General features: G+C 44.6%; 1 protein-coding gene across 1 annotated transcript in view; it reads right to left on the reverse strand.

The window, feature by feature from the left end:
- WTIP (WT1 interacting protein) overlaps positions 1-22884 on the reverse strand; it is a gene marked incomplete at its 3' end in the record, with an annotated part of 77126 nt that overhangs the window by 16720 nt on the left and 37522 nt on the right. Inside the window, exon 3 of the mRNA XM_080352297.1 lies at positions 3470-3537. Within this exon, the coding sequence (XP_080208423.1) occupies positions 3470-3537 (68 nt within the window). The remainder of the gene's footprint in view (positions 1-3469; positions 3538-22884) is intronic.

Here is a 22884-nt window from a genome sequence, read left to right on the forward strand (position 1 = left end):
TGGAAAGTCTGAGCGTTTGGTTTTGTTCTTTTTACTCCTAACATGCCTTATCGCTAGTGCTCCGACTGGAAACTGCACAGATTAGGCAGTCTCTACGCCATGCTTAGGCACAAATGGAATTATCTCCGGAATGGAATTATTTATTTTAAATCCGATTCATTCATTACATTTATCCAATATGGTTTGGGTTTAAGCATGAAGGAAGACACATGCCACGTCCTCCAGGCGGTAAGGGTTTACCATCCCTTAGCCATTGATTCGCAGCCCCACACACAGAACATCAGCCCCATTCTCACGAGGACGACTGCGGCATGTGGCATCCCTTCCCCACCTACAATTCCACGGGTGGGTCTAAAGACTTCTAGCACTTCTTCCCTGGAAAGGAGGAAGAAAATAAGCCGCCTGATTCTGAGAAAGATAATCTGTGCCCTCAGTAAGAGCAAACATGTGGGAAAACTATTTGCTAGAAGAATGTACCTTGCGGCTATTGCCAAAGGTTTTGATGGGTGGCTCTGCACTTTGGATAGCTTTATGGCTGCACAGTGGAAATTGCTCATAATGAATGATAACATCTCCATTTCTCTAACACTTCTTGTCTAGAAATCAAAAACACTTTTCAAAGAAAGGGCCAGTTTTTGAATGCCTGATGCTAGCAGCTCCTCATGCCACATTTTCACAGACCGATTTTTTTGGAGCAACTTGGTAGTCAAAACTCTCTGGCAGTTGCTATGCTTTAAGTGACAACTGAGCTCTCTAAAAAATGTGACCAACACAGCATGTAATCGCTGAAGTGCACCCGCCCTGGGGTGGAAGGACACACCTCGGAGCCAGGACCAGCCCCCTGCTGAACCTCACAGGGACAATTCCGCCAAGGAGGGCGAGCCCTGCTCTTGAAACACAATATTTATAGGGATCAAATAATGGCTTTTCACAAGGTCTTGGCTTCAAGGACCATCCATAACACTGCAGTGAATTCCATTATCACCTTTAATAGAGAGAAAGAGCTGATCTGTCTTGAGTGAGTGGGAGTTAAAGAGACAGGAATGAGCCTTCAACTACAGCTCCGGAGGCTGCTCTGTTCCGACACAGAAGGCAGCAGTATTGCAGAAGAACTAAAATGCTGACATATATAGGACGTTAAACATTTCTAATAGTTACAATAAGAAGAAACTAATAAATAATATCCATTCTTCCCTAAAAGACAAGTCTGCCAGCGCGAGAATGGTGAAGGCAGGAGTGCGTGCCCACACAGCTGCAGCGGGACAGGGAAGACGCGTGCACGAGGGAGGAGGCGCATCCCTGTGAAACCCGTGGGACAACTCCACAGTCGGCTATAAGGCACAGCAGCTCCTATAGCTCTGCTGGCGCTCTCTTCTCAGCCTGCAAAGCTGGCATGGCCATGGTTGGAGGACAGAGTGCAAGAACAGCCTAACTCACCCTCAAGCAATTAAAAATAATAATAATGTTTATACACCTTGCCCCCAGTCTTTACCTTCCCTAACATCCCACTACCATACTGCCAGCAGGGAATCCAGACATAAAAACTGAACTGAGATTTGGACTGAAATTCGCAGTTATACAGAAAAACACTTGGCTCTCTGCTTTGAGCTGAGAACACCTCTTTTTAGAGAGGATTGGGGTTTTCAAGTGGTTAGGAGCAAGACCTGGGAACATGAAGGAGTTAAAATCACTTCCTTTTTAATTGCTACTCTGCAGCCTTTTCCTCCAACTTTGAGAAAAGCTTTGAGCTTTGTCTATCCACAGAAGTCTAAAATAGACTTCATTTTACTAGAGAAACAAGACAATTCCTAGTATTCTTGCAATGACGTGTGCTCAGGGGAAGCTCAGAGAAGATGAAACCTCTTTCTGAGAAGCAGTTGGCTTAACACTGGCAGGGCCAACGTCAGACTTTGATTTCTTTTGCTGACGTGCAGCAGTGAGTCCATTCGTCTGCTTCTCTCTTGTCCTTCTAGGAATGTGCTTGGACACACTTGTGGGAGTTTTGGGCTTTTAAATCTGTGCCTGAAATGTCCCAACAGCTCCCTAACTTGTTTATTCCTATCAGGTCCTTAACCTCAGTTTTCTTGGGAAATCCTAGTACAGAACACATCTAAGAACTAAAGAGGTTCCCCCCCTGAAAACTGAACTTTCTTCAAATGATTGAGATTCTTAGATTTACAACTCTTGCGTTTAGGCTGAAATTACAAGCTAATAACAACAATCATGTCATAAAGTCTGGATGAAAGGTTTTGACCATAGTTTTGATCATGGGGAAAGTACATTCCAACACAGTGCTTCTGAGGTCACACAGGAAAGAAAGAGCTGAAAACAGCACAGGAGAAAACATGTTTTTCTCTCCAAAATGCAAGCAAAACAGTAACACATCTCGATTATAGCAAGAAACTTATTTTCTGCACAAAAGAGAATTTGCTCTTTTCAACAGGCTCCAGCTGTGGTAGGCTGAGTAAAGGTGTAACACATGAAGGTAAATATGGCTTATATTTTAGGAATTTCCATGATTTTTATGGATTAGATTGATGAGAAATGCATTTGCACACTTTAAACTGCCAGTAGCATTTTTGTTGTGGAATATCCTTTGAATAATTCCTTTGCCAAAAGCATGGCCATCTATTCATTAGAAATGGAACGTCACTCTGGGACACCCAAGCTTCTAAATTAATGGTATATCAATAAATAAAGGTGGTATAAATTCAACATGCTGATTCTCCAATTCATCATCCTCTAAGCTAGAACATATCATTCCTCTCTAATTTCAATTCCCAGGCATGCCATCCTCTTAATCTTGATTATAAATGGTCTGCCACTTATCAAATAATTCTCTGTGTACTGCACAATCCTGACCCTTAATTGCACAAATATTTTATTTTTGGAACAACATGGCTCAGCAACAAGCTTCATTTTTCTTTTCATGACTTGGTCTCTATTAAAGCAAAGCGTTTATAAAAGCTCTGGGCGCATGGAGAGAAAATTAGTTGCTCCTCCGTGGCTAACAGTTTTTAGCTAATCACAATGCGGCTCCACATCACTCCGAGCAAAGCGGTGATTAAAACTGAGCCTACAACAAAGCAACATTGTGCAGAGCGATGACGCGCTGCAGTCAAAAACGTCTCCCCTCTTGTTATGATTGGTATTCCCCAGATGTTTGACTTTGAGCTCCAGCTTGGCAGGCGAGGCTTTGTGGCTGCGATTCAAGTCCCAGGCTTGAGCAGCTCCAGTGTTTATTCTCATAATTTACACTTTGTGACGGCTTATGGACAGTTATGTACTTGGTTTCAGAGCCACCACTTCAAACCAAGGGCCTGTATGGAGAGTTAGTGGTAAATGCTTCCCAATTCCAGCACTGGCAGGAGGCCCCAAATGGACTAAATGGCTTCTCAAAGCAAACAAGCCAATATAAAAGAACAACTTGATTTAAAAACAATTTGAAAATGCCTGAAATCTTACTTACTAGGAAGTCTTCTTCACAGTACACCTTGCCATTGACATTGTAGAACGCTTTTCCTCGTAGTCTTCTCCCTGTTAAAATACGGTACTGTCAGAATTTTGTGTTCCACCCCCAAATCCAGTCGTTCAGGATGCAAAGCGAAAAGCCCACCCTGCTGTGCCTGTCCACATGGCCCACCCCTGGCTCCTCTCCAGAGGATCCATCCAGAGACACGGCTGAGGGTTAGGTTCTGCCTTAACAAATTCCCTATCAACTAAAATTTACTCCCAAGTGCAGGAACCCAGTTCCTGAAAATTTGAAATCTAAGCCCCAAAATTATTATTCTGAGGGGAAACGCTCATTTGCAAATTGAGACAGTTTTCTTAGCAGATGAAATCCCAGCAGGCATACATCCCCTGCAATCAACATCTGCGATGTGTTTGTCTCTGAAGGACCAAGCAAGGGATACTGCATATAGATGTTCCTGTCACCTTTAAAAATATTAATACATGGATCAATGCCACAGCAGCTACCCCCACAGCTGCCTGCAATGCTAAAGCAGTACCAGGCACACGTGACAGACAGAAGGGCAGGAAAATCACACTGAAAACAAGAGATTTCATTTTCAAGTTTGAACATTTGCCATTTCATTAGTGCTTGCAGAACTCTACTGACAGAGCCTGTGATCATCGTTAACCGATGGCTCCTTTTACTGCTAAGAAATGCAGAGTAGACTCCAGAGAGTCCCAACTCAAAGGATTAAAACCAGGAATTCAGAAACCACTGAGCCCAACCAGTTTTCAGATACAGCAGATCAGATCAGTCTTACACCAGAGCTGCTCCATTGGAAGCAACACCATTTTATCAGTGTAAAAGCAGAGAGGGAGAAGGGAAACCACACTCATCCTGACTCATTCCCAGTCTGTGCCAGGGTCGCGCTGGCCAAAGCTCCCCAACATTTGGGTGCCCAGCAAGCCATGTGCAGCCTTGGCAAGCAGGTGGCACGGTGCCTATGAGGGGCTGCATTAGCAGTGACACAGAGCAAGGAGGGGGCAAGAGGCTCTGCATTTACAGGTCAACAGACGACCCCTCCCAGGTCACTGCCAAAGCTTTTACTCCACAGAAGAAGCCTGGACATCTCTCAGCGAGGCAGAGTAGCAGCTCCACCATAAATGCGGCCGATGTTTGCGGAGGGTTTGACTCTGCGGGCCAGTGGGCTGAGCCAGCTGGCCAAGCACAGATGGGCAGGAGCGCTCTCCACAGTTTCCATAAACAATGTTGAGGAAAATATGATTAATTTTCAGTGCTTGAAAGTGCCTTTTACATGTTGCCACTGTGATTCGATCCTGGGAAAGTGTGTGGCACAAAGAAGTTGGGATCTGGGCTGATGCTTTTGGGAAATCACATGCTGCATGTGGTTGTCTGGCGGTTTTACTGTCGTGGCCGAGGGAAATGCTTCTTTTGTGTGCACATTCTTGGGCTGTCGATCTCACAGGCTGCTGTCTCCATACTGCTGGTAGGTGGAGTCAGCTCTTGTTTGTCTTTCTAGATGCCTGGTGGCTCTGGTGGGGACCAGGGGCCTGGTGGTACGGGCAACACACTGAGACTGTTCATCTCCTCTGAGACTCTCCAGTAAAACCAGTCCATCCTACACATCACTGAAACAAAGCAGGGGGCTGGGATGGCAGTGAGGGGGTCACGGGGCTGGGACGGCAATGAGGGGGTCACGGGGTCTCTCTTGACTGCTGCAGAAGGAACCACCTCTAGCTCTTCCCTCCTGCTTATCCAAGCTGTCTGTAAACCTCTCCAATGAAAGGTAAAGGAAGAGTAAATGGAAGTGCGGAAAGAAAAGAAGCCATAATGGCTTTTTAAAGGACATATTGGCTCTTCCAGACCCAGCCTTAATACATGACTTGTTAAGATAGTGGAAATGAAGTGGCTGCACTCAGGACAGGGACTTGCCTTGGACGTGTTGATGCAGCCCTTCTACCTTGTTCACACAGACATTGCTGGTGGAGAGCTGGAACGTTTGTTTCAGATGGAGAAGCCCTGGCCATCACCCTCACCACACCCCCACTGTGGTTAGAAGCAGCAGAGATAATTACGGACAAATCCTGAACTCCATCGCTGGAAGGATCTCTGCAGGAAAGGAAGGCCCTAATTTGTGGAGGCATCAGCACGTCCCATGGCACTGCAGAAGGTGCACGAGGACCCGTACAGCCTGCTTTGTATCCCAGTGTGCAGAGCCTGGAAGTGCTCAGGTTGACAGAAATGTCCCTAATTCCACTCCTGCTGTTTCCTTAGCACAGCATTACCAGAAGCCCATGGAGTCAAAGCTTTCCCAGACTAGGAAGGAGTGGGAAGCCTACAACCCAGAGAAAACGAGGCAAACCTGATGTTTTGGACTGGCTCTCAAAGATGCTCATCAGATGTGTTTGGCAGCTGATTGCCCTGTGACATGGGACAACCGCACCCCACCCTAGCAAAGCTGCGAGCTGCCATCTCAGCCACTGCACAACGTGTGAGCCCCGGCCCGTGCCCACAGCGCGCTCTGCACGGCCCCCGCCTGCGAGCGCAGACCGCGGGCCTGCCGTCCACACAGCAACGGGGTAAAAACAGCTCTACTTTACATGGCACTCGCACAGCAACACTTCAGGAGTCAGGGAAAATACTATTTTCTCCATTTTACAGCTGTAAAAAACAAGCCACCTAACAGGGAACCGACTTGTCTAAACTCACAAAGCAGGCAAGCAGCTTGCTCACATGATAATTACAATTATTAGCAATAATTAATAAGATAGGTCTTTTACCTTAGAAGAATTTCATTCAAGGATCATACAATAATTATCACATAAACAAGAAACAGCAAGTTAGCATACAAACAGCCATGGCTGCACTATATTGCCTTGTACATACTGCATTTTAGAAATAAAAGCAAGAACATCCATTCTGTTTGCCCTCCAGAAGAGTTTGCTTAATGACAGCATTGAACACAGTCAAACACCAAACTCTGAAGTGCCTGGGCAACTTGCAATCAAGAGGAGGGTGCAGGCAGTTGCAGCCCAGTGAGGAGAAAGCCCAAGGAAATGCAGGTTGGTACTTCCAAAGCCTCAGGGTCAGGTACCTGCCCTGAGCTCCATGTGCTGGACAAGGTGGTTTCACATCTTGAGGTTGGGGGCCTGCACAACACCAGCCTGTCCTGTGTAGCTGTAACCTATTATTGTCAATCAGGCAGAGATTACAAGTTAAAAAAAAAAACAACGAATGCTGCTTCAGCCAGCTGAGTCAAGCGCCTGGCCAGCTAGACAAGGTAATATCATCCTGCCCACTGGCAGCAGAACCTGCTGCCTGGCTTTCCTTTGAATGATTGAGTATAGCCAAGCCTGGGTTACTATTTGCTTTCATAATATGGAAACAAAAAAGTCAAGAGTTTCTGACAAAACTTGATGCAACTTGCCGATAGCTCATTATAATAACAATGAGCAGTTATAATGAGCAGCCTAGCACAGAGTTCACCAGTACGGGCTTTCACACTGTTCTCCTTTCCTCCTTCTGCTGGATACCCACCTTGGCACGTCCGCCCTGTCAGACCAGTTTTCAACAGCAGCGAGGCAGAGGCTCGGCTTCACACCCGGCCAGAGGAGCAGCAGGTCGGCCGGGAACTCGGGGGGACAGGGCAGAAGCCACCCAGCCTGCACCCACATGCACTAACACCAGCTTTCATAGGAAGGACTTTTCTCCCTGAGTGCTCCTCAGGGCCTTGTCTTACTGTACAAAATAAAGCTCATATGCTCACAGTGACAACGGATGCTTGTTGCAAGTGGCTTTTACATTTCTTGACTGGCAACCACACATTTGAGGGGTAGCAAGCACCAGGATAAAGGGATTCCACCACCTCCGGTGGGAGGCAGAGACCTTGCAAATGCTGCAGCAAAGAGTGCAAAATTTCATGCAGATATTCTAGAAGTTAATAAAATGAAAGCTAGAAATTACTCCTATCGCAAGGAACGATCACAACTGGTGTTTGCAACCAACATGACAAACATCCAAAAGAAAGCAGGCTTTTGGAGCTTTAAAAAATATATAAAATAACAATCAGCTCTAGGCTTTTAATATCAGTTTTCACATTTAACCAGTATATGAATCTCTGGTATTTAAATGTGTCTATCAGCTACCTCCTGCACAGTTTTTCTCCCCTATGTTTTGCAAACTAAAATGAAGGAACAGGAGAGCTGTTGCTTTAGCAAAAGGACTGAACTCAAAAACTCTGGCTTGTAAAAGGCAAAATGACCGACAGTTGACAGATGCTGTCCACAACTATTCTCTCCAGTCTCCACAACACTTCACTGCTTGGTGAAAACGCATCAACCAAGAAGCCAAGATGGGGCAAAGCTTTTCCCAATGCTGTTTCAAAAGCTGCTCCAAGCCCTCATGGAACAAAATGTGAATCAGACCGGGCTTTACAATCTTGAGGAGGTGCTCTGAAAGAGCACTGAAAATGTCCTGTCCCATCCACACTAGCCCGGAAAGCATCTTCAGAGCCCTCCCTGCCAGCAGTGGGTATTTGCCTAAAGGGAGGTGAGTTTATCAAGTCTCAGCCTTCAGTGGCAGTTCTCCCATCTCACATGGGATGATGCAACCCCACTGGGGGTCTGCCACCCCCTCACCTTTGTAAGACAAGAGAGCAGTGTCTCACTGTCACAGCATGGTTATTAGACCTAATTACTGTTTGCACTGTGCTTTGAAGTTGAAAAGTGCCAAGCATTATTATAATATTTTAAGTACTTTGATGATTAAAAACACCCAACTGTTGGGTAATAATCATGATTTACTAGCATTGTAGTGTAAGCAAGTTCATGAGAGAAGCCTGCATTGTCTCAGTGTCTGACGCTACTTAAAAACAAACAGCTCCCCTCTGACATAATGGGAATGCTGCAGCCCCAGCCTCGCCTCTCAGATAACGCCTGGCACATCCCTGAGACTACCAGCACACTGAGAAAAATACACCAGCACACCTCCTCACCATCACGATCTCTCTTGTGATATCTCGTGATATATGTGCCCCTTCTCATAACTTCATGTGGGAAAGTGTCAGTGCTAGATGGAATAAAGCGTGAGATGACTAATAATGTTCTTGTTATTTCTAAAATTACAGCTGTGTGCAACAACAGGATTGTATTTTAGTAAGAAAATGTAATTTAAATGTCCCTGTATGCAGTGCAGTCGAACAGTTCAGCAGTTCAGGTATCACTGCTAAAGATAAGAAATTCGTTAAAGCAGAGATAATTAAAAGCCTGCACAGCCCAAGCTATTCCCACAGAGTATTATTCAAGTACCTGCTATTCCTGTTGGCTGGGGACATGCCTGGGTAGGTCTGACCACACGCAAGCACAGACCTCAGCTCTGCTGCTGCTTCTCCCGTGGGGACACGGGCCCCGCAGGAGCCCCCGCACGGGCAGCCAGCGAGGCGCGGGCAGCGGCAGGACCAGGTGGGATGGCTCTGTCTGCCCTGCTATGGAGGCTTGCTCAAGCCCTTGGCGTGGCCACGCGCTGTTCCTGCTGGGAGGAGGCACCACACACTCCTGGCTTGTCCCACAGCAGCAATACAAATGCACAGCATCCTCCTTTAACAGGGGGAAATGCATAGCGCATTGCTTCTTTCTTTGGGATTTCTTCCTCTTCTCATTTTATGAACTGTCAGTTCTAAGGATGAACAGGACACTCAGTGAGAATCTCAGTGCTCTGGAAGCTTTGGTCCATGACTCGCACAGCTTTCAGACCCTGGCTCTTCATGCCTGAATGACCGAAGAACTGTCCAATGCTTTAGATGGCAATGCTAAACATGGATCTAATTGCTTGTTAACTGCTTCAGACACCATCTCTGCAGTGACTGATGTGGCACCAGCATCGTTACCAGTCTCATGTTAGCACCTCAAGTGACAGTCTCTCAAAATAGTCAGACTAAAGTGACATGCAAACATACACGCAGGATTAATATGCAACAACATTTGCTCAAGTATTTTCCAGCTACCATAATAAGGAAGGAAAATTGCCATGTATTGCCCCAAAGCCCTGTACAAGTGGATCCAGACACAAAGTGGCCTGGGCCGAGTAAATGTACCAAGTGCCCACCACCCACCTGCAGCCACATTCTCCATTGTTGCTCAACAGAACAACATAACATAACATAAACTTTACCAGACCAAACCTGGTAATTTTGTTTTGTAAAAGCCCCTAGCATAGGTCTGGGGCTGCTCTGATCAGAGCCCATCTTGCAGTGGCCATCCATGAGCTGCCCACCCTCCCGAATGCACACAGCACCCAAACACGCTTGCACACCCCATGTGCCACCCTCGGGCTGTGGCCCATGGCCAAGCCCATGCCAGGGCAGCTGGTGCCCAAGTCATCTCCTGTATGGTCTGCGGCCACCATCACGGCAGCATGGGGCAGCACGATGGGAACCACCATCCACAGCCTTAAACTGAATTCTGGCACAGATGCTGCAGCTTTTCTTACGGTGCAAGGAGCGAGGAGTGTCTGTGTGCTCTCCAAGTACACATTCTAACGACTGAGAAACTGGGACCAACATAATGCAAAAGCTGAAAGGCGAATGAAACATCCAAAACCCAATCTGTTCTCTGCAAACCCCCAGGCTGGACAACTACTATTTCTGAAAAATGGAAGCTAAACTTTTAAGTTGCCAGATGATCCCAGGAGCTGAAACTTCAAGAGAAATAATAAGTTTTATGAACATGGAATAAATCATTGAAAATACTAAGTAATAACAATGCACCTCTGCTACCTCCTCTACCCAGTCATCTCAAAACTGATGCAGATTTTCACCCAGGAGATGTTTTCTTTCACTTGTAGCAGAGGTTCACCTGCCCAGGAATTAAAGATGTGCCAAAAGAAACAAAAGCTTCCAATACTTCATTGCTGTTTCTCCCTTACTCACATGTGAGTTCGGGCCTGCAGTTCTCCCATCCCTCCCTCTGACTTAGGAGACTTTCTTTGCAAGAGGTTTCTGTCACTCCCACCCACTTGAGAGTGGGAAGCACCAAGGCTGCCTTAGCCCCTGAGTAACTGCTAATGAATTTTTTCTCCTCCATCTCCTACAGAGAGCTCACACGAAGCCACCAAGCAACGCGAGCACAACCTCTTTGTGATGGGGTCCTGCGTTGGAGCTGCAGCTTCTGTGGTGGGTGCTGGGGCAGCGCAGGGTCTGGGTGGCAGAAGGGGCTTCAAGGAGGAGGAGGATGAGGAGGATGGTGCTGCAGCCCCAGCCCCTGGGCTCCCAGAAACCTCCATCCCCCACCGACACTGCCTCATCCCCTCCTCACAATGCTCAACTGCTCAGGCTTTGTGAAAGGAGGAGTGAATTTCTAGGGCTTTCAGGGTTTTTAAGATAGAAAAAAAAAAAAAAGAAAAAAATCAATGCCAAATTCCTTTGAATAGAAGATACTGCATGTTGGCAGAAGCCACTTTTCACAGACTCCAGCCGTTTGAAATCTGAAACACTAAAAAGTGGCTACTGTGGATGTGATGTATTCTTCTTTTCAAAGCAATCTGGCACACAATTTTGCTCCCCTGTTTCAGGACCCAATCCTGCATTCCTTTCACGCTCAGACTCCCATTGACTTTAAGGAATGCAGGATTGGATCCTAAATGTGTGCTCTACTCACACAATAGCTCCTCATGGTTACGATCTATTGAGAAAGGCACACTTTAAAAACCATTTGGAATTGCAGGCTCATCCACCAGGCCAGAATGCCTGTAAAGATCTTCCATTATTTCAGGAAAAATGCTCCAGTGTGTGAATTACACACACACACTTTCGTGGTTTCAAGCTGCAGGCACAGCTTAACTTGAGATGCATCAAAATATTTTGAGCATTGGTGTGATGGCTCATAAAGGAATCCAGTGTAATTTTAGGTTTTGGGGAAAAAACAAACCAAACCAAACTTGAAATGAAACAAAAAACACATGCACAAAAAAAAGAAAACCCAAAGCCACCACACACACACACAAAAACAAACTCTGGGGAAAGAAAATAAAAAAGCCACCAAAGCAAACGCAGAAGCAGCTGAATCTTTAGGATGGTTTTTCAGAGAACTTTTGTAAAAGCCTCTAAAAGACCTGCACCAGCTAAGACAAAACAGAGCCTTGCACTGCTAGTTTTGAGGATGCTGTATATTGAGTTACGAGGCTATTACCATGCAAATCTCAAATGTACAAGCTTTTTACTTGGCCATAAACACAAAACAGTATACATTGTCCTTTCAGAAGAAAAGGTTTGCTGCTAAAATAGCAGAAGCCCTACGTAAATAACCAACATTCTTTCTGCCTGAGGTCACTGACTTGGCCTATTCAATTCCGGGCTAGTCTGGGATTTGACAATCTAAGCAGGGGAGAGGCCCTTTCCTTTTTTTCAAAAGAATGCTGGGATTTTATTTGAAATTTAAACTCTTGCAAACAAAAGGTGGCATCGTATGCTAGAGGCCTATGAAGGTGGAGTACAGGATGTGTATTGTTTTCTCTCTTTACATAGATTCTTTCAGGAAGGAGTATTCAGAGTCTGTGAACAAATTCTAATCAAATATTATCATCAGGTAGGCAGACATAGCGAGATATGAACGAAAACTTAAGAGGTCAGGAGATTTACTTTTTAAAACTACCGATGCAGGGAAAGCGCAATTTTTAAAAAAATATAATTTAAATTATAATTTAAACCAAATTATTTTTAAAATCGAAATTGAAAATTTCTCTGTAGTTTAAGTTCCTATAATAATTCATATTTGTACATCGAAAAAGAGCTTTTCAGTGCAAATTAACGATGGCTACAAAGTCAGTATTCATTCCCATTCTCTATCTCTGGCTGATCTGTCCTGGTGAGGCAGACGGCCGTTAACTGTTTTTCCTCCCGATTCCTGTTGCCCAGCTCTTCCTCGGAGTCTCACAAAAGCCCACTCTCGTATAACACAATTATCGTTTCCACTCCCGGGCTGTTGTCCAGGCCCTGCACTGCTCTGTGTCCTGGGCCACCTCTCCAGCAGGTGCCAGCTCCTGCCACACGGACGTGCTGGTACCACACACCTCCCACCACACACCGCTGTCCTGAGCTAATTTGCAGCTGGTGTGAATCGTGACAATGCCGCTGAATTCATCACAATTTATACAAACTCTAGACCTGCCCCAAGGTACTATCTTCGACAGAAGAAAGTCAATCTTTGCTATGCACTCACTAACGTGTGGTAAAAAACAGATGAAAGCAATGCAGTTCATAATTTTGACATGCTTGCAGCTCAGGGTAAACTCTAGATTCTCCTCGGCATTTTACCTTAACACGCCATGATGTCAGAATGAAAAACTTCATTATCTTCCCCAGGATTTTGCCTCATGTCAGCTGCTGCACTGAAGGAAAGACCTTTCTATCCAGAAAGTACACCTTTGCTGCCAAAAAAACTTGCACTTCTGCACTGAGACAGGCAACGTATCTTGCTCTGACCACTCTGCATCATTTGCCAGCACCAAAGCCAGCAAGCCCCAGGCTAGGTGGAGAGGACATGGAGGGAACATTTCTGCCCCAACCTAACTGCATGACTTAAACTGTCAGTCTCCAGCAGGACTGTGTAGACAGATAGCTAATATCTTTTGTTACTTTGCTGGAAAACCCCACCTTTCTTGGCAGGGTATCCATAATCTCCATGCCATGTTTACTCTAGTGTGGAATTCTCACTTCCTTTCTCTCTCCTCCTGCTCTTCGGTCAGGTTATTTAACCAAAAGGTTGCTTAATGCTGCAGGAACAAGAAGATCTCTGACCTCTGGTTCTCAGGCAAAGCGTTCCTGTGCAGACCATATCACAAACTTCGCAGATACTTTCAAGCTTCCATATAATTTGCAAAAGTTAAAATTGGCAGATGTTTCCTTTCTCTCCCGCTTATGTATTTATTCTATCCCCTACCACCCATCAGTTTTAGGGTTAAGGCATAAATTATTTCCATGGACCTCCAAAAGAAGGACTTATATTGAAAAAGAGTTTGTAAAAACATAACCCAAGCATATATTTAAAAACAGAAATAGCACAGCCTGCATTGATCTAATAGCTATTTTGGGCCTATATTTAAAAATATATCTTAAAATATTTTTCTTAATAAGCTAGCAAGCAGACACACTAACAGGGACAAGCAATAAAGCTCCAAATGTACTTCAATTAAGATTTTTTTTTTCAGGGCTGGGTTTTGAAATGCAAAAAAAAAGTGAAGAACAATGGCAAAGCAATGCAGACCACTGGATAAAAACCATGAGAGGCCTCCCCACCACTCAGCAAGCTGGGAGGGACGGGGATACAGCTCTTCCCCCAAGGTAGCTTCCACTGTGGGAAGCTTTCACAGTTCCATCACAGACCCTGCTTGTTATCAGCAAAGAATTACACTTTTCCAGCTGCTGCCTGTAAGCCAGGATTTAAAAGAGTACTTGTCTTATCACACTACCCCAGGGCCCTAGTGCTGGCCCATTCTATGGCAAAATAAATCCCTCCCCACACTGCAGCCTATTCCAGCCCTGACTCTGCAGGACAAAACCTTTCTGAGCGGCCGTGCTGGCTGCTGCCCGTGCAACACGCTGGGTGGTTTTCATCAAGCTCCAGTAAGAACCACCATACTGGCGGCAACAAGGATCCATCTAGGGCCGTGTCCTGTCTCTGTCTCTGGCCAAGACTAGAAGCTTAATGGGAAAGAGCATTAGAAATGGGGCTCACACAGGCTGCTGTGTTCCCAAGAACAACCTCTCAGCTTCCAGCAGCCAGCACTTAAGGCTTTCCGGCACCGGGGGTTGCATCATAACTATTATGTTTAATGGCCTCCCTGGACCAATCCTTCTTTGATTTGTCTAATTCCTCTATGAGATCATCTATAGTTTTGGCCTCCACGCTGTCCCTATGGCAAGTTCCACAATTTCATTATGCATTGTATGAAGCGCTCCCTTTTGTTTTAAACCTCTGCTGATCTCAAGCTTCTGTTGCATCCTAAAGAACAAAGCAGCCTCTACAGCAATCACCACTAGATTAGGGAAGAGCTTTGTAAGCTGAAGCCTGAAACCTGGGTCTTCAGCTGCACCTGGAAATGAACAGCATGCAGATCAGAAGCACAACAGGTATTTTTATCTAGCAGCTTTTTGAGATTCTGCTCAGGTCCTCTTTGTACGATAAAGAAGCAGACATGTAGAAGTGGAACAGATAACCCCGACTCAAAAAGTTTACACTCTGTGGGTGAGCTCCCTGCAGGAGACACGACCAAGCCACTGAGTTCTGTACTGCCTGAAGTTAATGAGCAGCCTTCACGAGGCTATCATACACACAGGAGATAACCGCTATGGGAATACACCCAGAAGTGGTCACTGTATTCCAGGAAGGAAGGACGGATGGACGTCCCTACTGCCATCTGGACATCATTTAGGACAGGGCAAGAACCTACCAGAGACTTCACCTGATAAACTTAACTACTAAAGTTATAAACTTGTTGAACTGAGGGCACTGCAGACCCCTCACCATTGCTGCCAGGTTCTTTCTTGCAAGTCATTATTCTCCATTCAAGTACAGCCTCAGCTAAAAATCATAGCTTAGCCTGGCTCTGAAGCAGATGATCGGAGATCTGACCAAGAGCTGGAAAGGCAAGTTGGATCGCTGAATATCATCTCTGCACAGACTGAACTGCAGCATCACCTTCTCTCCTAGTATTTTATACATAAAAGCATGTTCGGCAAAAGGAGTGGACACAGCCCAATCCTGTGGCAACATGCAGGAGAGCCTCAAGGGAGATGAGCAATTTCCCTCAACTATCTTCTGCGTTGCCTCAGAAAAACAAGAATGGATTTGTACATGAACAGTTGACTTTCTTCCTCCCAGTAGCATCGTATGCGTCAGCACCTCAGTGTGAGCAGTATATTTTGCTGTAAATAAAATAAAACTGAAAAACTGTAATTGTATTGAATTACTGAAATGAAATGGGGCTTGCTCAGCCAATTAGAAACATAATCAGAAATCAGCCACCCAAAATGGCTTGTCCTTGATGTTTTGTGGTGGACTGACCACAGCTTCCTGCACCAGGTCACAGCAGAACTAAAACCACAAGCAGCTTCCAAGACAGAGAGCTGAATAGGTAGGACTCCTGACAGTACACTCCTTTTTGCACTCAGGTACAATAAGGATATTGTTCCTTTAATGCTCAGCTTTCCTTTTAAGAAGTATGTGAGATTTCAGCCAATTCTCCCCAACAATTAGTTCAGGCTGAATGTAGTTAACTCAGGATTCAGCTGGAAAGAGCCCAAGTAGATGCAATCAATTTTCCACTAAATCCACTTCCTTCCTCTCTTCCCTACCCAGCGTGAGGCATCAGCTCGCCACTGCAGCCAGTGGTGACTAACACAGCTAAAGGCTCTGCCTTCAGCCAGGCTCGTATCAGACTTGGTTATTCCTTCTTTTGAATTTGTTTTCTGTTTTCACATACCCTGTTCACTAGCCAACATTTGGGCTAAGTGGAAAAACAGCTATACAGCAAACCACAAACACCAAATGCATTGGCTGCTGTAAACCCCAAAATTAATAGTTCAAAACTGCACAGAATCAGCTGTAGAATTTCACTGACAAAGAACAACCTTTCCCTTTGCACATATTTAACTGAAACCTCCTTGAGGTTTCAATGTGCAGGTACTGTACGTTTGCAACTGTCAGCACCCATGCTATGCCATCTCTATGTGTAACAACAAATCATCCTCACCATCATCATCTAAACACCACAGTAGTTCTGAGATACTGCTGTGGGCCACCTCACTTGAACCAACCTCATGCAGCACAGACTGAAAAAGAACAGTTGTAACAACAGGGATGATTTGCTACTAGAATTTAATGAGGAGGATAAAAAAATAACATCTGTTCAAAGTCAAGTCTTAGAAAACATGATATGTGGCTCTCACCTACATGCATTCTTAAAAGTTTAAGTAGATGATTTCCATCCTCATTTCCCCAAGCATATACATTCTCCTTTGTTAAATAACTTGTCGAAACAGCAAAGCAGTTCCTGGTGGCTGTGTATTCTTTAGGCTTTCTTCCTCTAGAATAGCAGTTTCCACACTTTTTTGACTGTGCTCTCCTACCAATGAAAATGTTTGAGTGTGCACCCCAATACATGCATATTTATTTATAAATTAGATACATCTACTACTGAAGTATTTTCTTCTCTCACCCTAATGGATCATCTTGAGCACCCTCTGGGGTGTGTGTACCCCACTTTGGGGACTGCTGCTTGAGAGAACACTGTACTGTTAATACTGATTCACCAAATTGTTTCCATAGGTCTGAATTTACACTGTTGTGGCTCCTAAAGTCAATAATCTCCTGACTCACTCAAGTTACTTGCATTATTTCCAGGAAAAGTTTTGCAGAGAACACAGTTGGAATAATGACAGTGTAGAGCACCCAGGCAGCCAGCTAAGTGACTGAGCTTCTATGACTATATCCAATTTAATGTTAGGACATATCACACTTGTGTTTTAAAACACATTGATAGACAGCCATTGAGACACAGCAGCCAGGAATCAAAAATGATTGCTAAACCCATTCCTGCTTTTAAATATGCATTAAATCATGCCTTTCACTCTGCACAGGTACAATTAAAGAGCAGCTGTATTCTGCATGGGTACCCACGCCAGCTGAGCCGGCTGTGCTGTCTGAAGCCAGCAGCCACTGCTGATTCTATTTCTTCTTACAGAAGATACTTTAAAAGTTTCTCTCCTCCACTTCTTTGCCTGTTTCTTACCTGGCTTATCATTCACTTTTATTACTACTATTCCAAACGCAGTGCAAGCTCACAGAAGCGTGGCAAACAAAGAGTAAAGGCTTGACGGTTTTAAGCAAGAAGGTGATAGGAATGTTTGGCAAAACCACTCAGCAGAAGATGCTTTGAGAGTGTAAGCAACAGGTACTGACTCCAGCAGGCTTCCACATCCCTCTAGTCATGTCATGCACAAACTAAAACTTCAATGCAAACATACTGACCCACACCTTTGCGTGTCACTCAGCTTTGTGGGACACGGCATGGAGGCTTTGCCACTTCAGCTTGCAGGGTGGTCGTTTCATCACCCAGGAACAACAATTTTGTTGGTGAAATGCTGAAGCACCTGAGCCCCCACTACCCCAAAATGATGGTAGGAGGTTATTCTGGCTCAGACTCACAGGGCATATACCTGGCCTCAAGTACTAAACACCCACGGGAAGAGGAGTGAGGGGACCAAGCGTTCAGCAAATGCTCAGTGCTGTTCCCCAAAAGAACCTCTCCTCGCTCCTTGCATGCCCTAAGCCTGCTGGGACATTAAGGGCTGCCAAGGAACACAGGACTATACCTGAAGTTATTACACTCCTGCTTTATCCACCACTTTAAGAAAATATTTCTCACTAATTTATTTGAATGTTGAGCCAGGAGAGCTGGTGAGCTCTGACAGGAGGGCGGATCATCAAGAGAAGGCAATTGTTTAAGGGACAGCACAGAGCATCTGCGTATCGGGTACCATCCCCAGCCAGGCTGCTTTCATCCCCTGCAGCCCAGCACCGATTTCCAGACACGCACCAACACTACAGCATATCACATTAACTCTGCTGGCTGCCAAAGTGCGCTGCCGGCGCTCAATCAGATACCGGTCCTGTGAACTGCCAAATGGAGCCAATAATCCTATAAATGGAGGAGTACTGAATACAGACTGGACACTGGCCATCAGGGAGGCCACAGTGGGGTTTTGCTTCAGGTTTGTTTTTAGAAAGTATTTACTGTGCCTAATTCAAGACTGTGGGATCAAGTTTGCAAGCATGAAGATTTCCTGTTTTTATTTGTGTCAGTTCAATGCAGGACACCCACATATAAGTTTCATGCTGGTAAAACATTAGGAGTTTCTCAGTAAAACCATAAAATAATTTCTTGCTATTTCTGCAACAGTGTTCATAAACAAAGCTATATTGCAAAATCACCTGGTTCTTATACCAGCAGAGGGAACAGGCTCCTGCTGCCCAGCCAGGAGCTCATGCCGCTTTCCATGAAGTCAAGAAAACTTTGACACTAACTGAAACTGGATTTGGCCATGAGTGATGATAAATCTAAAAAGTCCCAGTAGAAGTTCTGGTCAAAGGCGGGATTCTCAGGAAATGAGATATTTATTGAAAGAGGAAAAAATGCTTTCTGGCTAAGATCAAATTCACTAAGTTTCTTCCTGTGCTGTGTTTTGAGGGAGAGAGGCAGAGAAGATTGGTTGGTAACAAGAGCTCTTCCCTACCTGGGTCAAAACCAAGCTAAAATTTCCTGAGAAGTCCAGGGTAGGAGAAAACATCCACTGCTGGCAAATAACTGTGGAAAGTCACCTGTAGAAGTCAATTTACCAGAATCAAGCTGGTCACTGTATAACAGTAAGTTCATAAGAAAGCAAAACATTCAGCTCATGTCAAATACCAGAGGTCAGCAAAGCACTTTCCTTAGTGTCTAAGGACAGCCCACCACAGCTATAATCGGCCAATCCTCCCGAGTCCCGTCATTTAAATGAGAAGAAATTTATGGTTGTTTATGTAGGCTTCATGCCAAGCCTGTTTCCCTGATAAGCTTCTCTGGTGCATTTGTGTCTCACATCCGATTTAGAGCCCTCTGAATACTGGAGACAGCATTCCTTGGATACTTAAAATAAATTAAAAACACAATGTTGGGCTTGGACAGAGGAATGGGAACGTTATTCACGTGGCCCAGGCACTAAGGGCTCTGGGGAGCTGTGCTGGGAAAGCAGGCTTCTTTAAATCTTACATTAGTCTATTTAATGATACATAATCCTCAAAATGGTCCTCCATAAACTGTAAATATGCATTATTTGAGCAAGTAATTATTTTCAGTAGCATGCTGCAGCAGCTGTATGGCTTGGCTGCCAGACACTGCAAGTGTTTTCCTCCAGCGAACACATCTATTTGTGATATAACAATAATTACTTAATAATTTATAAAACTTCTCACTTCTCCAGGACTTCAACCTTAGGATCTCCAAACAATTTCAAAATATTAATTATATCAGCACAGTACCACGCACGTGAGGTCAGCAAGAAGAATTACCTCTACACAGGCAAAATGATCTGCCCAAGATGACAAGTAAGCCCATAGCGAGTAAAACCCCTTCCTCCGACTCACCCCTTTGTGACCACCAACCCATCAATCCTCTCAGCTAAGAATTTTTTCTCTGTCATTTGCCAAGACCCTGTGCCAGAAGAAAGCCTGAAAGACAGAACGTCAAAGTCTGCTGCCACTGTTTATTTTATCAATGTGAAGACAAACTTTACCAACAAAAGATCTTTTACGGCAAGACTCTTATGGGAAACAGCTCTTCTAGAATTGCAGAAGTAAAAGCATCCTTAAGGTAAAGAGTGACAGTGGAAACCTTTTATCTGTAAAATTAATGTATAAGATAAACCCCAGGCTGCATTCTGGTGTGACACATCAATGAGTGTTCAGGCCATACAGATGTCCTTCTCTTGAAACAAGCAGTAAACAATAATTATTTTTAAGGATGACTTAGTAGCCTAGCCTGGATGGGAAGCATAGATGAGGTGCAGAGCAAGAGAGTCTTTTTATTAGACAGCACATGCGGATGAAAGTAAAAGAAGGAGCAAAACTAGACTTCCACTTAATCATAGAACCATAGATCCCTTCACACCATGTCCTCTGCCCAGAGCTCCCGTCCTCGTTGGGCGCGACTTGCAGGGCAGGAACAAGAGGTGGGTGTGTGGCCTGGCAAACGGGCAAGGGAGAGGAGAGGTCCTGTCCCCGCAGAGCCTCGCCAGGGAAGGGACAGCAAGAACTCCAAGACTGGAGACAGCAGGAAAACAGGTAACAGGAATAAGAACAGAAAACTTGTCAGTTGTAGAAGTACACAGGAAGTTTGGAAAAGGAGGTTTTCTCGTGAGGAAGGACAGACTGAAGTTGCCATGGCTGCAGAGCAATATATTCTTGCCTCCTTGGTGAGGGCATGATGAGCTACCAGCAGGCTGGAGCCTTTAGACCCTGGGAAATCGAGGATCCAGGAAAAGCCTAAGATAAGCATAACGAGTCAAAACGGGAAATGACCAGGGTATAACAAAATTCTAAACAGTGCCAAGAGCAAGGGGGCAAGCTCACTATTTTCTGAAGAAAAAGGTAGTGATATGCAGTTAAGATCTTTACTAAAGAAATCCATTGTGCTCATTGGAAATGAAGAACAAAAGATGCCCACACAGAAATTACAATAAAGTCTGAATTCTTCAGTAGTAGAGCAGGCACATACCAGAGCAAACACAGGCAAGAAAGAAGGAAGAAGAAGTCAAGGGAGATGGAAAGCTGGCCTTCCCTTCTTCACAGAAGATGCATCAGAGACAAAAACTGAAGCTCAATCCTTCCAGCACACCTGGAAAAGAATCAGGTAGCTGTGGCCCACAGACCACACTTTGGGTCAGCCCAGAGCAGCAATGGCAAGATCCACATGTCCAAAGAGTAGGACAAAGCAAAGACGGAGATTCAGTCAAATTCTAGGAGAATTTCCACCTGTTTTTTCCTTTGTTTTTAGATAATACTTCAAAATTACAGAACCTGGAAATAGGAAACAGAAACATCTGTTGATAATGCCAGTGACTTGCCTGCGCTCTGCTCTGGATTATCTGGATTTCTTCCCCTTTGAGAGATGAACTCAACAGCAGCCCAAGGGAATCTCTTCTCTTGGAGAAACTTGAGATGTGTTCCAAGAAAACATTTTAAATGGGCAGCGGGGAATGCAAGAAAAAGAAAAAAGGAGTAGAAGGGAAAGATGAAAAAAACACACAAGACGTGGGTTTCAGACTAAGAAAATCAAGACCTGCAGATAATAGATGCTGATAAGGAAACAGAAATTTTAGCAAATCTTGTTAAACCAAACAATAGGTGGCATTCGAAACACACAAAACTATGCAAGGAAGTGATTAGGTTCTCTCTGTTTTTTACAGAGAAATAAAAAACAGAGGCAGCAACTTTGATAATTAAATTTTGTACTTTATATGTTTTCCAACCCCTGAGAGGGTCACAGGTGCTGTCAATGATTGGTTCCACATTATGAATTCAAAAATATTGTGGGAGGAATAAATCTATGGTCAATCAATCAACACAAAGGAAAGTTTCCATCATTAGTTGCCAGGCAACTCCCACCAATTAAAATAACCATCAAAAGCCATGCATTTTATGCTAGAATAAATAGCAGCAGAACGCAATTACTAGCTTTCAAGGAAACAAGGAGACAAACCACCAGCCAAATATTCATCGCATGTCCTCTGATGGTCAGAAATAGGGAATGGAAATGTATTCACACTACCTTTTCCAGGGGGTCAGCCTCCAGACCTATTATCCCAACACTACACGTGACAGCAGCCCTCAGAGAAGATGGGTACTCTGTATTAAGACCCCCCACAAACCAGAGAAACTTTAAGCACATGCATCTTCAAGCATCGGAGATGTCCCCACGGAAGTAAGGCCTCTCCTATAGTTAACTAACTTAATTTAAAGCAGTCAGAGAATTGAAAACCTTTAATGACATAACACCTACCAGTATCGTCTGTAGAAGGGACACAGTCCATGGACTGTTCTATTTATCTGAAGTCAAACACACAGATCAGTGAGTGTCCTGCCGGACCAGAGCTGGCTGGCACAACAGAGCACAATGCAGAGAAACTACTAAATACCTCCTAAAATATAAAAACCAGCTAACTTCATTATAAACAAAGGAGAGTTCCCTGTGTCAGTCCCATTTCACACATTTACGATTACCCTTTTCCCATTCCATTCTTTTTTTTTTTTTCCTAAAGCCTGGAATATTATCAGACTAACCATGGATCAAGATAAAGGAAACATTTTTCAAGCAATCGGTACCTGAAGGTACTTGGGCTCTTAAAGGGGCTGGTATCCAAGTCTGACTTTTAATTACCAGAAGACAAGATTACATTCCTTTGCTGAGACTCATTCATGGTTCAGTCTTGCGCAAGGTGAACCCAAACCATCTGAAGCCAGCTGTCATCTCTACCATCTGGCTGCCTCTTTTTAAAGCAAGCACCTCCCTTTCCGTGAGTTTTGCATTAATAGGTTTGTCTGGAACTGCAGTTGCAGACATACCTGAAATAACTTCTAACTATCTGTCTTGATAGGTGTTAAAACGGAAAGCGTGGGGCTAAGCACAGGCTGTAACTTATCCCAAAGACACAGAATGACTCAGGCAGAATTCTGCACTCCAGCAGCAACACAGAAAGTTATCTCAGTTACACGTCTACACAAACCACAGCCTTAACAGCACATACAGCAAATCCTTCCGTCCTTTTCCCCAACCAAACTCTCACCTCTCCAAAGCGCTTGGCTTTTCCTGTGAATCACACC

Source organism: Nesoenas mayeri (assembly GCF_963082525.1).
Source record: "Nesoenas mayeri genome assembly, chromosome: 12".
Lineage (NCBI taxonomy): Eukaryota > Metazoa > Chordata > Aves > Columbiformes > Columbidae > Nesoenas > Nesoenas mayeri.